The 16,240-nt window shown below is 41.4% G+C and overlaps 1 protein-coding gene across 1 annotated transcript in view; it reads right to left on the bottom strand.

Moving 5' to 3' along the window:
• Positions 1-10,801: 10,801 nt before the first annotated feature.
• MINAR2 (membrane integral NOTCH2 associated receptor 2) overlaps positions 10,802-16,240 on the bottom strand; it is a 42,404-nt gene continuing 36,965 nt past the window's right edge. Inside the window, exon 3 of the mRNA XM_060236418.1 lies at positions 10,802-11,095. Within this exon, the coding sequence (XP_060092401.1) occupies positions 10,916-11,095 (180 nt within the window). The 3' untranslated portion in view covers positions 10,802-10,915. The remainder of the gene's footprint in view (positions 11,096-16,240) is intronic.

Raw genomic sequence — 16,240 nt, forward strand, 5'->3', positions numbered from 1 at the left:
TGGCTAATAGCCACTGATGAACCTCTGCTCCATATGTTTATTCAATCCTCTCTTGAAGCAGTATATGCTTGCAGCTGCTACCACCTCCCGTGGCAGTGAATTCCATGTGTTAATCACCCTTTGGGTGAAGAAGTACTTCCTTTTATCAGTTCTAACCCAACTGCTCAGCAATTTCATTGAATGTGCACAACTTTTCATATTGTAAGAAAGGGAGAAAAGTACTTCTTTACCTACCTTCTCTATCCCACGCACAATCTTGTAAGCCTCTATCATGTCATCCCTCAGTTGATGTTTCTCCAAGGTAAAGAGCCCCAAGCTTTTTAACCTTTCTTCATAGGGAAAGTGTTTCAACCCCTTTAATCATTCTAGTTGCCCTTTTCTGCACTTTTCCCAATGCTATAATATTTTTTTTGAGGTGTGGTGACCAGAATTGTACACAGTATTCCAAATGAGGCCACACCATCAATTTATACAGGGGCATTATGATACTGGCTGATTTGTTTTCAATTCCCATCCTAATAATTCCCAGCATAGCGTTGGCCTTTTTAAAACTGCAGTCGCACACTGTCTTGACATTTTCAGTGAGTTATCTACCATGACCCCAAGCTCCCTCTCTTGGTCAGTTTCTGCCAGTTCACACCCCATCAACTTGTATGCTAGAGAAGCAAGTTATAATGCAGCTGCAAAAAAAACTTTCTACCAATTTAGATGGTTCCCTATTTTTACTTGACTGTTATGGCTATGTAGATTCATGCCACAGTAACACTGGGACTTGACTAGTGCAACAAAATCTACATAATGTAACCTGCCCTGAGCTTGTTCTACTGGAAGGGCAGGCTAAAAATGAATAAAATAAAAGTAATAAATAAGTCTCCCCTCCCAGTCAACTCAGAGACTTCAGCTGGTGCAGAATGCCATAGTTTGGTTGTTGCCAGAAGCTAGGTGAAACATTCATAGTAGCCCATCAGTTTCCAGCTTTATCACTATCACTATCACTTTCACACTATCACTAGTGTGAAAATATCAAGCAGTTGCTGTCATTGCATTAACATATTTACTACTTGCTGCCACATCCGAGCCCCAGCAGCTACTGATATAGAAACAGGACCTTTCCCAGTCCTGGAGAGTTGCCTAATTTACCCTTTGACCAACCCACAAAAGGATAAATAAAACTGGGTAAATAAACTAAGTAACTGCGTTCGTTTGTTTGGTGATATATTTAATATCAGGTAGCTAAACTTTCTTCCAGTACTTAAGGACAAAAGGAGAGATCCCAATTAAAATAGAAAAGCAGTTTATTTACAGAAATAGTTTAGGGGTTAAAAGAACAGGTATAGATGTACAAACAAAACACAGAAAACACAAAAACAATAAACATGTCTAAGCTAGCCTGGGCTACACTTGGCACAATACTTGCTTGCTCAAAGGTTGCTCCTGAGAGGAGTATTCTTACAGCTGCACAGCTTTGTGGGAATGAATGGAGAGTTCTGAGGTAAATTATACAGACCTTTAAACAAAGAAAATTGGCTCCTTATTTTTGGAGTAAACTGGAACAAATTGCCTCTCTCTGACAGCCTTCTAGAAGCATTCTCTTATTACATCAGTGGTTATCCCCTTCCTAAAGATTATGACATCTCTTCTTGAATCACTATGCTAACTCGTAGCTTACTTATTCTTGGTTAGCTGTCACACAATTAGCCACTAGCAATTGGCTTGCAATTTAGCCCCCAGGATCTAGATCTTTCTGATCTAAGCTGTCACCCTGGCTGGCTAGATGGAGTACTGTCAATGGGGTTTTGACAGCACGAGGTGTTGCTATTTAGCCAGGTGGTCACCCTTAACCCAGAAATCTCATTGGCATAGGGGTAAAAACTGACCCAACAAAGACTCACAGACCAGGTTTAAGACATTACAACACAGATTCTGCCAAGACTTATGTCTTGGGACCTCAATTTCCTGACAACTAGGCCACACACCCCTGATGTAGCCAGTCCTGCTGGAGCTTATAGTAGGCCCTGTACTAAGAACCCTGTAAGCTCTTGGAGGATTGGCTACACAGGGGTGTGTGGCCTAATATGCTAAGAAGTTCCTGCTACAAAAAAAGTCCTGGCTATCACATAGAAAGGCCTCCGACTTTCATACCTATGGGACTGCTTTTCCCTCCACCACAAGAGCTTTGTTCATCTGATCAGGGCCTTCTGCAGGTGCCAGCCTGGAAATGGGCAAGATCAACTACGGCTTTTACGTATGCATTCTCTGTTGCAGCCCTTACCTTATGGAATGACCTGCTTGATGAGGTCAGAAGGCTCCCAGTCTTCCAGTAATTCATAAACTATGCAAAACTGAATTATCCAGGAAGCATTTTTACAATGATAACAGGATTTTCTTGGAATGATAGAAGAATGCTTTGATAAAGGGAAAGAAACCATAGACTATACTAATGTGTATGATATGTACTGTCTGTTGCTGTGTTTTATCCCCTTTTATAATTTATGCTTTTTTATGTGCCATGTTAATACTTACTGTTTCAGCTTTTTTCAGGATTTTTACTTGGTTTTAATTTCTTCATTTTAATCCTACTGCATTGCTTTTTGGATTGACTGTATTAACTTACACTGTATCCTATTGACTGTATTGATTTACACCGTGCAATCTGCCTTGAGTCTCAGTAAAAGACATGTGGACTACAAGTAATTAAAAAAAAGTAATAAAAATAAATACCCTTGCCTTTTGACATTGGTGGGTAGCTTTTGTTTCCACAGGATCATTTCAAATGAGGAAAAAACCTCCAAGACCACTGTTGAGGTTTATGTGCTTGTGAGATTGGACCAGGAGGGAGGGGGTTATACAACTATAGATACTAGTCTTGCTTTAGCTTAGCTCTTTTTTTCTGCACATCACAACACAAATACTTTCTTAGGAGTTAACCCAACATCAAAAAAGTGAATATGAGACAATTGCTAGATGAATAAACAGGAGATTTTCAGATTAATCATTTGCAAAAATAGTAACTTCAAACTCCAAACTTAGTAGTGCCACTAGGTGGCAGAAGAGTAATGCAGATTGGAGCTAGCTAAAAACAAAAAAAAATCAGAGTCTTCTTGCCCTCATACTGAAAGCACTGTTAAGAAATGCTCATTATTGGCTACTTTCCTGGAAACTACAGAACTTTTGCTTTTAGGACCCCACCCACCAACCTCAGTAATGTACACAAATACATTTCTTTTTGTGTAGCTTGCAGTCCACTTTAAAATAAAGGTACTAGGGCCAAGGCGGCGGGGGGGGGGGGAGCAGTTTAAATAGCTCCTTTTTAAGGGAAAATTAATGCTCCAAGGTATGAGATACTTACTTTATAACATTTTTAAAAACACTGTCATGGAGTGTGATCTTTCTACATTGCTGTAATAGATAGCAGCTGCATTATTGCTTGTCATCAAGCATGTTACTTATAAATTATTATTAAATTTCCTTCATGTGGATCCATTCCAGATTCTTGCTGTGGAATTCCAATTTCTGTGTCATGTTTTTGCTCAACTCAGTTTGATGAGATAGAATACAGTGGCAAACAAAAGACTCCCACCTAACTGTTAGCAACCCAAAAGACGTTGATGATATGACGAGAAAGAATGGATTTAGAATGTACTGTGGCAAACTGGGATATTATCACAACATTTGCCTCAAAAAAATGCCCTGTTAATGAAGTCCATACTTGGATCAATGGTATTTTCATACAACACAATATCAATCAGAGTTCAATGTCACTGAAAAACCTCAAGTGCCACAGGTGTGTTGTATTCCAAAGACACAGGTCACCTATCCAAGGGTTGCCTAAATAGATATTATATAATTATTAGATTTATTCAGTAGACATCAAACAAATGTTCCCTGCAAACAGAAGCATTATATCACTCATGCCAACAGAATCACTGACAGAAAAATACTAGGGAGAATTGCAACCTTCTAGGCTATTGACTTCAAGCGACTTCTAAGTATAACTTTTTAAAAAGGATTGCAGTGTAATATATGTTCCTGATAAGACAACTTAATCCATGTTAAGGTATCTTGAACAACTTTATCCCCAAGTACAGATTTTCCATTCTAAGTTTTATTACAAATATCAGAATTTACAAACTACACAGTGAATGAATAATCAAATATTTTGGTAATAATGATAACTATCTATATCCAGTTCTAGGAAGAACCTGAAAGAAATTCTATCCATAGCAATTATTATATCTTCAGAACAGAGTAATATTAAATAGTCCCAACAAATTTCATTTGTATCTCAACATTGCTATTTGGGTCATCTCCTTCCATTTTAATTCTTATGAGCAACCTAGTAGCAAGAGGTAACATTTTAGCTAAATGAATATGGAATAAAAGGAATACCTATTAATTGCAGATAGATAAATTTCAGGCCACCACTTCCACACAAATTCTCAAATTGTAGCACTGAGCATAAATGTCAGTTCTCACCTGGGCATGAATGCAATCTTCCACCAGTGGCAGCTCCCATGTCTTAAGAAGCAGTTAAGTAGAGATGCCTGTAAATGGGAACCACCTCAGTGTGAACTGAAGCTAGTTATTTTAAGGGAGTGGGGGGGGGAGGGGAGGATGGAAATCCCTAATGTGGTGCAGTAATATAAAAGGTTTTGAGAATTTCTGTAAGAACATATTTTTAGATTATTTTTAAAGGCACGTGGTTGACTGACATTTAACACTGCAGTCTAGGCTCCAGTCTGAGCCACCACTGAGTGAAACAAGTCAACTAGCTGAGTAATCACTATGAAATCTGTGTTAAACAGGTTCACTCAGGAAGGTGCTGTAGCTATCACTCTGGATATCTTCTTAAATTAAATAGGTTTGACACTTTCTACCTAAGAGCTGCCACACTTGAGTATTTATATCTTTCAAAGAGGAAACAAATATTTTAACAAACATTAAATGAAACATAGGGATGCAGTGGGAATTCTCCACATCTAAATGGAACTCTGGAACTTATACTGAGTACTGTGTGTGTTCTGTTTGCCAGCTTTCAGTACCTTCAGTCCATACAGGCTTTTCCCATACAGGCTTTTCTCTTCTACACTGTGATAAAACAAGCTTGATGTGGGTTTTACACACAGTTGGATCAAGGTTTCTTTAGTGCTGTGTTTTACCCATGTGCAAGAGCATCAGTTTAAAACAGTTTTGTAAAATAATCTTTTTATTTCAACAATCAATTTACAATAATGATGACGATTAATAAGTAACAACTATAATATCAGCTTGCTGGTGAGTAACAAAAGTGAAGAAATATCAGTACAATAACTATATTGAATACATCAAATGATTTAAGAATATCATTACAAGACTGACAACTCTAACAAAATAAAAAGTAAGCATCTATTTCTAAAGTTCAAGATACAACAACTACAGAAGTACATTATAGGCATAACACATGTTTTGTGTGATAGAGATGGAAAACTGATTCATTATTTGTGCTGAAATCTATGACTGGGTACCAGATTTCAGCTAAAGTCTCTGAAGAAAGACCAGGGAACACATAAATCTTTCAAGTTTTGTATTACAATTAACCTTGGGATTGGGCAAGCTCTACAGTATTTTATTCTGGTTCTGGCAACAGGGAAGTCAGCAATTATGTCTTGTAAAATGAGGGTTGTTTACAAAGCTGATTCTGTATGCTTTATTAATGAGAGGTGCAACACCATTGTCCAGATTAAATAAAGAAGATAGCTAGGATGCCAGAAAAATGGGTAAGTCATACTAGCTTTCTTTGCCCTCTGCCATTTTAAATGGGATTATTTTGTTTTATTTTTCAAAATCATTACTTTTTCTGTCAGCCAAAGCTCTCATTCTTGAAGTTGAGGGATATCTTTCTGCATTGTGATTTCCATTTCTAATGCCATTTCACCATTCTGGTCAACTTGTTTAGAGAAGTAGTAATGTCAGCTAACCAATCTGAAAGTGGTTTTATTAAAGAAGACAGGAGATGGGAGATTGGACTTCAGATGTCCATCATTCTAGAGATCAATGCTGGAACTCCAGTTTAAAACAAGTCTGGACAATTCCTTGCAGGGAGGGGCAAAATATTTTAAGCATTTGTTTATTCATTTATACCCTACCTCCCCCCACAGTGAGGGCCCATGGTGGCTTACCTTGTACTTTTTCTCCTCCATTTTCTCTTCACAATAATCCTGTGAGAGAGGTTAGACTAAGAGTGTGTAATTAGGGATGGATATGAACCAGGAAAATGCAGGTAGGTTTATGGTTTGGGACATGCCTGGTTCACAAACCATCACAAATTTTTAGGGGCCAAACAAACAGATTTGGCTTGTGAGGTTCATGAGGCAGTAGAACAGGCCCTGGCATGTTAGAGGCACCAAACTCAAAGGACATTTCTAGCCTACTTTCCTCTACCAGCCTTCCAAGTTTGATGAGGATTGGATTTATGGAATCTGAGTTATGAAGGTGCCCCCAGGTGAATACTTTCTGAGAAAATGGCAGGAGTATATAGAATGGATCCTGTGCAAGTTAGAGACATCAAACTCACAGGGGACTTTTCCAAGATGTTCCTCTACATTTCCTCCAAGTTCTGCCCCATCTCTGTTAGTTTAAAGTTTGACAAACATTTAGAATGTGCAAAGACAGGCTGTCTAGAAATGTATCATTTCACAAACTGCCATATAACTCCATGAACAGCTTGCAAGTTTGTGGAAGGTTTATGCTGGCTGACTTGCCATGAACTTCAGTTTGAATTTGAACTTCAAAATGAATTTTAGTTCATGAGCTAGTTCGTGCCCTATGTGTAACTAGCCAAAGGTCACCCAACAAATTTTCATGACAAAGTGATGATTCAAAGCTGGGTCTCCCAGATCCTCGTCCGACAATCTGACTACTACACCATGCTGGCTTTCATTTCACATGAACACTATGGATGCATGCATTTTTTTTCTTTTCTATTTGATTTTCTTTTTTAAAAACTTGATTTGGTTTTATCACTTTCATTAATAATGCAATTTGGTGGTTGTTCTTTGATTGATTTTTCATTTCCCTAGCTTTAAATAGGAAATTTCCCTGCTGTGTCCCATTAGGATGAAGTTTTCAGGGGTTGTTGCTTTCCCTAAGAGATGCTCCCTAAGAAATTTTAAACAGGTTGTAGAAAAATATTCCTGTTCTATAAGCAATTAAAAAGAGAATTTGGCAATACAAGAAAACAGAAGTTGGTACAAATTGTGTGTGTGTGTATTAAAAACAAAATATTATTTGACACTATGTTCACATGAGCATTGTGCCCAGGGGTCATTTTGTAGAAAAAGAGGTGCTGGAGCTCATTATCACAACTCATTTGCATAATTCATTTGCATATGCCACACACTCCTAACATCACTGGAAGATGTACTAAATTATATTAGCTCAGCATCTACTTTAAAATGCTTCTTGAATTGTAATTGCCATAGTAAAACCTTACTCTCATCATACTTTTAAAATTAATGTCTCCCATTTGGCTACAGTGGCATGGTAAAGACTTCCATCTGTCTGCTTTATATATTTTGGTTATGTTCCCATTTTTTGTGGGGGGAAATATTAGAAAGTTTGTCAAATCTTAGAGTTCAACAACATTCTTACAGGGAGTTTGAACTATGGAGCCCAGAAGCAAGTATTGCTGGGAGGGTGGTGATAGAAAGAAAGAGCACAATAAAATTTAGAGGTTCAAGAGCTCTGCTCCTATGAGCTCCTGCCCAAAATGAGGCCTGATTGTGCCATTTCTGACATGGGTGTGGAGAGCAGTTTGCAGAGCTACCACTTAACCCCTCAGACCACTCTCTGGTTAACCCTGGGGTGATGTTTGTGTAATCATCTGAGTGTCCTCCCATTCACTTTTAACGGGCAGGGGGAGGTCTGATTTTAAACAAAATGGAACATAGAAGGTCAACTCCAATGAGAAACATGCTGAATGAAATGGAGTACAGGTACAGGAGAAGGGAGAATCTCCATCACCTGCACATTCCATTATTGTTTAAAAACAGCTCCCCCATATTCACCAACCATTTGAATAAATAATATGGAGTCTCCTGTCATGTGTAGTTTGTCCATAAGTTTAATTAACTAGAAAGGCTGTCTATTTTGTTTTTCATAGCAGGAGTGGAGGGATTTCTCTATGAGAAATGACCCTACTGCTGCAGCACCATTTCCCTGATCCAAATTGGGAAGAGGAGCTGGAGTTGCTTTCAAGGAACAGGAAAGACATCATAAAATTTGTTCTTATCTATCATGATCTAACTGACCTGGCTCTAACTCTGTATTCCTCTCTGTTGTATTACTGATTGCAATATGAATGCATGTATTATTAAGATGATGTTGTCTACCAGGCATCACCATCAGGAGGTGCAAGAAAGCTGTTTACCTTTCTGCCCCTGTTTGCAAGTACACTGCCTATCATCAAGGAGGCAAGCATAGCAATGATCGATTCCCTGATAATTGTCTTATTCCTGCCGGCAGAATACCTGAAAACAGACAAGTCAAAGAAACAGGTGCCACACTGTGTTTTATCTATTTGTTTAGAGCATCTTTTATCCTGCTGTTCCTCTAAGGAGTTCAGGGTGGCATACAGTGTTCTCCATTTCTTCATGTTATCTTTACAACAATCCTGTGAGATTGTTAGATTAAGAAAGAGTGACTAGCCCAGAATCGCACAGTAGGTGGGAATGTGAACCGAGGTCTCCCTGGCCCTAAGTATCTTTATATTACACTCGTTCTCTTCTTGTATAGAAATATTGTTTTCCCCAGCCAATGATTTATTCGTGCTAATGGAGGATTCACTCTGCAAGCAAATATTCACCAGGAAACTTCTGTTATACATAATTCTAGCTATTAGTAAAATCCCTGTTACTTTTATGTCTGCTGACTCATGCTCCATCCTCTGACCTCTGAAAAGTCTAAGTCCACAGAACCAGGTTTCAAAATGATGCACATATTAAAATATTTCTGAATGTCACCATCATTTTTGCCTCAGTTCAAAATAGATATTTATTTATAATTTAGATGTAATAACAACCCTTTTCTGAGTACACATTGCTCATGGCAGTGAACAACATTAATATATATGTGTGTGTATATATATATATATATATATATATATATATATATATATATATATATATATATATATATATATACACACACACACACACACACACACATACATACATTAATTAAAAAACAATTCCAGTGAATAAAATAAAAAATAACTAAAACATTCTTAGATGGTGTTGAAACTTCAAAGTTCCAAATTGTGTCACTGTCTCATGGAAGAGAAGCAGGATGAATGGGGTGGGGAGGAGAGGGAGTGCCCGATAAGATGGTCCCTGTTGCTGTCTTCAATCAAAAGCCTGGTGGAACATTTCTGCCTTGCAAGCCCTATGGAACTGCATTACATCCTGCAGGGCATGGATGCTATTCAACAGAGTGTTCCACCAGGCGGGAGCCAGGGTCAAAAAGGCTCTGGCTCTGGTAGAGAGCAGATGGATGTCTTTTGGGCTGGGGATCACCAATAAGTTGTTCTCTGCAGAGCTTAAAGCTCTTTGAGGGATGCAGCACAGATTGAATATGTGCTGTCTGTGACATTCCAGTCAGGACCTGTACCACCACATTCCGGACCAGTTGAAGTTTCCAGTTTCAAGGGTAGGCCAGCATAAAGTGAGTTACACTAGTACACTTTGGAAGTGACCATTGCATCGATTACTGTGGCTAGTTTGGGCTGAGACTGGAAGAGGGTCAGTTGGTGCAGCTGAAAAAAATGCCTCCATTGATAAGGAGGCTTCCAGAACCACACCCAAATTCCTGACAGTTTGTACTGGTGTTAAGGGCACACCATCAATAGTAGGAAGTTGGCATCCCAACCTTGAGTCCCTACGCCCCCAGCCACAGAACCTCCATCTTGGTTGGATTCAGTCTCAGCCAGCTCTTTTTCAACCATCTCACCATGGCCTTCAAGCACTTTGGGATGGTGTCCAGATGCCCATCAACAGATACAGCTGGGTGTCATCATCATACTGAGACATCCCAGTTCAAAACTCCACATTAGCTGGACAAGGGGGCACATGTAGATTTTAAACAACATTGGAGAGTGGATTGTTCCCTGAAGGACCCTGCATATTAAAGGGTGTCTAGTTGACACCCTTTCCCCTACTGCCACCATCTGTCTCTGACCATGGAAAAATGAGGTAAGTCACTTTAAGACTATGTCACAGACTCCTGTGTCAACAAGGTGGCGAGTCAGAAGGTCATGATCAACTGTGTTGAACACAGTTGTAAGATCAAGCAGTAGCAACAGTGCCTTGATCCAGCTCATCCATGAGGGTAACCACTCTCCTTCCAATGGGTAGAAACTAGCCTGGTACAGGTCCCGTGCTAATGTGTCATGCAGGGAACTCTGGAGCTGTTGGGTTACTGCTCTCTCAATTACATTACCCACAGATGAAAAATTTGAGAGTGGGACTCTGGGAGTACTTGAAAGGATCTGTAGGATCCAAAGCTGGCTTTTTCAAGATTGGTATATAGCATACAGTATAGTAACTATATCAAATTACAGGGCATTTAGTGCTTGTTTTTCAAATAATTCATATCTTAAAGTACATTTTGATTTCCATAAAGTATACAGAACTGTGTGTGTGTGTGTGTGTGTGCATGTGTGCACATGCAAATGAACTGAAGACACTAAAACCTGCACATGTCCCATACCAGAATTAATTTTAGACATTTCCTCGTTAAAACAGAATGAATAAGCACTATGCAGCACACACTTCCAAAACAAAAGAACAGAAATCCACTCACCTCTACAGTCATAGCATTTGAAACTTAAATAATACAAAAAGGAATTGGTCAAAAGTATCTATGGCTGAATTTGGCTGTATCAGATAAATAGAATGCAAAGAGTCACTGTAGCTATCAAGATACAAAGAAGCAACACTAGAAGCAGTCCAATGCGGCAGTATCTGGAGCGTTTTCTTTCTCTCTCTTTCTTTTTCAACAAGGTGTCATATCCTGGAGTGTAAAGATCCTCCAACCAGTAGTGTAAATCATTTGGATTTTCCTACAAGAAAATTAGTTTGATTCCTGAATTTCATAGAAATAATAACCATTCTTTACTGAAGAATAAATAGAAAGAACAAAAACAGGAGTGCATCAGCCTGTAACTGTTTCTGTGCTGGGGGATATGGTAAACTGCACACATCATCCACAGAGAAGTTTTCCGGAGTGTGAGGAGTTCGTTCCCTCCCAATGAACTTTTTAAATCTTTCTGTAATGTGATCAGTTCCTTCCCTCAGTTTTCCCTTGCCTCTGCAGAAGTTTCTGAGGAAGAACTCACAGCAGGAAGTGGCAGGTGCACAGAAGATAAGTCCTTGTACAAAAGCGACAAGTAAGCACAGCCTGTTTTCATTGTCATGATGACTTCTGTACAGTTTCACATTGGAAAGAACTGCAGACTGAGTTACTGAGGAGACAGGTGTGAAACTTTCAGGTGAGTAAACTGTGGAAAACTGCCTGCAGCTGATCTTAAGAACATAAGAGAAGCCATGTTGGATCAGGCCAACGGCCCATCAAGTCCAACACTCTGTGTCACACAGTGGCAAAAAATTTTATATACACACATACACTGTGGCTAATAGCCACTAATGGACCTGTGCTCCATATTTTTATCTAAACCCCTCTTGAAGGTGGCTATACTTGTGGCCGCCACCACCTCCTGTGGCAGTGAATTCCACATGTTAATTACCCTTTGGGTGAAGAAGTACTTCCTTTTATCCGTTTTAACCTTTCTGCTCAGCAATTTCATCGAATGCCCACGAGTTCTTGTATTGTGAGAAAGGGAGAAAAGTACTTCTTTCTCTACTTTCTCCATCCCATGCATTATCTTGTAAACCTCTATCATGTCACCCCGCAGTCGACGTTTCTCCAAGCTAAAGAGTCCCAAGCGTTTCAACCTTTCTTCATAGGGAAAGTGCTCCAGCCCTTTAATCATTCTAGTTGCCCTTCTCTGGACTTTCTCCAATACTATAATATCCTTTTTGAGGTGCGGCGACCAGAACTGCACACAGTACTCCAAATGAGACCGCACCATCGATTTATACAGGGGCATTATGATACTGGCTGATTTGTTTTCAATTCCCTTCCTAATAATTCCCAGCATGGCGTTGGCCTTTTTTATTACAGACGCACACTGTCTTGACATTTTCAGTGAGTTATCTACCACGACCCCAAGATCTCTCTCTTGGTCAGTCTCTGCCAGTTCACACCCCATCAACTTGTATTTGTAGCTGGGATTCTTGGCCCCAATGTGCATGACTTTGCACTTGGCCACATTGAACCGCATCTGCCACGTTGACGCCCACTCACCCAGCCTCAACAGATCCCTTTGGAGTTCCTCACAATCTTCTCTGGTTCTCACCACCCTGAACAATTTAGTGTCATCCGCAAACTTGGCCACTTCACTGCTCACTCCCAACTCTAAATCATTTATGAACAAGTTAAAGAGCATGGGACCCAGTACCGAGCCCTGCGGCACCCCACTGCTTACCGTCCTCCACTGCGAAGACTGCCCATTTATACTGACTCTCTGCTTCCTATTACTAAGCCAGTTTTTGATCCACAAGAGGACCTGTCCTTTTACTCCATGACTCTCAAGTTTTCTAAGGAGCCTTTGATGAGGAACTTTATCAAAAGCTTTCTGGAAGTCAAGGTAAACAACATCTATCGGGTCGCCTTTGTCCACATGTTTGTTCACCCCCTCAAAGAAATCTAACAGGTTAGTGAGGCAAGATCTTCCCTTGCAGAACCCATGCTGAGTCTTCCTCAATAACCCGTGTTATCTTTCCTTCATGGAATTTGCATCCACCAAACAGTGTTTAATAAATATGGAAGTGAAAGACCAAGCAGTCACTCTGCAGATATTAGAGATGTGCAGCTCAAAAAAGATCAGATTTGTTCAGATATGGATATCAGCAGGCCTCAGATTCAGTGGGAGGTCACAGGAGCACAGCTCCTGAACCTTTCTGAGAGTTCCACCTCCTCCTTCTGAGAGTTTCTCTTCCTTGTCCATTGAATGGTATATGTAGCTGCATAACAATCCCTGGATGAGCTCCACCACCTATTTTTCTATAAAACAACCCCTGGATATCAGGGAACCAAAAATATCAGTATTCCTGTTTTCAAAGGTTCCATATACTGGTTTGGTATTTGGATCTGGGGGGGGGCGGGTTGAGGGGGGGAGATTACTAAACTCCTATATTCCCTATAGCAGGGGTGGGGAACATCCATCCTGAGGGCCATTTCCAGCCCTTGAGATCACTTGGTCTGGCCCTTGGGGATTGCTGGGTTGAGCCAAGCCACATGGTGGCCTCACTGGGGCCTGGGTGACTGGCCAAGGTCGCTGTGGGGCCTGGAAAAGTCACTGTCACAGATCAGATAAGTTTCTCCCTCATTTTTCATTTCCCTTTCTTTCTTCCCCCCATTTCTTTATTTTCTTTATTTCCCTTTCTTCCCCCCTTCTCCCTCCCTCTCTTCCTCTGTCTCTGTTTCTCTCTCTCTCTGGAGCCTGTGTGGTGGGCATTGTGAAGGACTGCTGCTGGAGTATGTGGGTGCCTTTAAAGATCTGCTGGGAGCAGCTGCAATTTCCGCATGAAGGGAGGGAGGGGTGGCAAGAATGGGAGTGGGAGCCAGCTACCACCAGTTCAATTTGCACTTCATTATCCCAGATGGTGTAGCCTAATATGCTAATGAGTGTGTGATATGGTCTAATATGCTAATGAATTCCTGCTTGGCTTTTTCCTACATAAAAAAGCCCTGGATTTAGGCAATTGTCTAGGGGGACGGGCTGGTGTGTGTGTGTTTGTGTGTGCCAAATTACACTCTCCCCACATGACTTCAAATAGAAAAACAATTATTTGCATTAATTTTGCCGCTCTGAATTGTTCTCCCTTGACGGAGCACTGTTTTTTAAGCTGATAATTTTGTATGGTCTGCAAATGATGTTATAAATATCCAAATGGCCCTTGGCAGAAAAAAGTTTTCCCACCCCTTCCCTATGGGGAATATTTCTGGAGAGATTGTCTTCCAAGCAAATTGGACCAAAATGTTTAGCAGAGCTGATACCTTTAATAACCCCAAAATTTCAAGGGGATTTCAAGAGGTACTCTTCTATGGACCCCTGAACAAGGTGCCCCAAGCCACCCTCCATTTTTTACTATGGTGGGGGGAATTCTGTACCTTATCCAGGGCAAAAAATACCCAAAGACAAAAGTACAAGCAAAGCAACTCCTGACCAAAATCTTCTTAAAGCAGACAGAACCAGCAAATGCAAAGAATCAGTGCAGGACCAGGGAATCCCAGCAGAATCATGGGCCAATATGGTAAGCCTAACACAAAAAATGTAAAACCCCTGACTCCAATTTAATGTCAAAACAAAGAATCATCCATGCCAATCATTCACTCTGTGTGGCAGAGTGCCAGATATGCCATACCCATGTCCAGAAGGGTGCAAACCTTCACCACTTGTCTCCCTCCATCTTCCACAGGCATTTGCAAAGGGTGCACCCCAATATGTTGCCATTGGAGAAAAGAGTGCAGCCAGTGGGCGGAAGAGGAGGCCCACTCCTTCTTAGCAGGGAGAAGCAGAGGGGGAACAGGAGGCCCATTTAAAAAAGGCTCCCTGCATTCAGGACGCTGCGGGTGGTGGAACATCAAGGCAGGTCAGCCTCCAAGAGGTGCTTCCCCTGGGGATACCAACAATGCCATAGAGAAAAACTATGTGGAGGGCCCAGGTAGCAGTCACTCACCTCATTGGTAAAATGATTGCTATAAATGACCAACTCTTCTATCTCATAGAGAATTTTGCTGGCTGCTGCAAGATCTGGCTACCTGATGTTCCATCCCTTAATGGAGGACCATGAGCTGACAAGAGCCAGTTTGGTGTGGAGAGCCAGTTTGTTGTAGTGGCTTAGTGTGCAGACTCTTATCTGGGAGAATCGGGTTTGATTCCCCACTCCTCCACTTGCAGCTGCTGGAATAGCCTTGGGTCAGCCATAGCTCTGGCAGAGGTTGTCCTTAAAAAGGCAGCTGCTGTGAGAGCCCTCTCAGTCCCATCCACCTCACAGGGTGTCTGTTGTGGGGCGAGAAGATATAGGAGATTGTAAGTCGCTTTGAGTCTCTGATTCAGAGAGAAAAGCGGGGTATAAATCTGAAGTCTTTTTCTTCTTCCTCAACATGCACTGCTCCACAGTAGCAATGGTCAAGGGTGAGTTCTCCTGAGAGCATGGCAGAACGGTGAACTTCTCAGTAGACCTCTGGAGCAGGTAGCAGCAAGGCTAGATTTCCTTTATCACCCACTGGTGACAACCAGAGAACCTCGCTGTCCAGACTGTTGGGGCATGGCTAGGACCCAGGAGGGGACAGTCCTGCCACCAGGCTACAGAGTGATTCTGCTCAATGTATGAGAGATGGGTGTGGACCACACAGCACAAAACATAGCCATCATGATATAGAGTAGCCTGACGGGGTGCGTGTGTGTTGGAAACCTCATCTGTGACTACATAGTCATGGACATCAGCACCAACATGCTGGCAGCAGTGAAGGCTGCCCATCTCAAGGGTATAATCTGCCTGACACACATGCTTCAGCTGGTGGTGAAGGATGCTCTGGGGCTGAGGAGCATTCTCAGGGCTACCTGGGATACTGCCACCCTTGAGGTGTGGGCCTTGCTGGTGCCTTGCCACCCACTTATCACTCATCATCAGATCTGCTTCTTTGCTGCACAAGAGGCAGGGGGACAGGGATGACCCTGAACACCAGTTTATGCCAATCGTATACCGGATCCAGTACAAAGTGCTGGTCATAACCTTTAAAGCCCTATATGGCCAAGGACCGACCTACCTGAGGGACCGTCTCTCCCCATATGAGCCCCAGAGAGCACTGAGGTCAGTGGGGAAAAGCAGACTGAATATCCCTGGGCCAAAAGAAGTTAAACTTCAAAGCACCCGCACTCGGGCCTTTTCCGTTGCGGCCCCACAACTCTGGAACCAACTCCCAGAGGAGGTGCGGGCCCTGCGGAACTTAGACCAGTTCCGCAGGGCCTGCAAGACCGCCCTCTTCAAACAGGCGTTCACCAATAACTGAATTAATGTTTACCGCCAGATTAATAACGTTTACCGCCAGTGTTGATTTAGGAATGTTTTAATTAATT

The sequence above is a fragment of the Heteronotia binoei genome, chromosome 4, assembly GCF_032191835.1.
Source record: "Heteronotia binoei isolate CCM8104 ecotype False Entrance Well chromosome 4, APGP_CSIRO_Hbin_v1, whole genome shotgun sequence".
Lineage (NCBI taxonomy): Eukaryota > Metazoa > Chordata > Lepidosauria > Squamata > Gekkonidae > Heteronotia > Heteronotia binoei.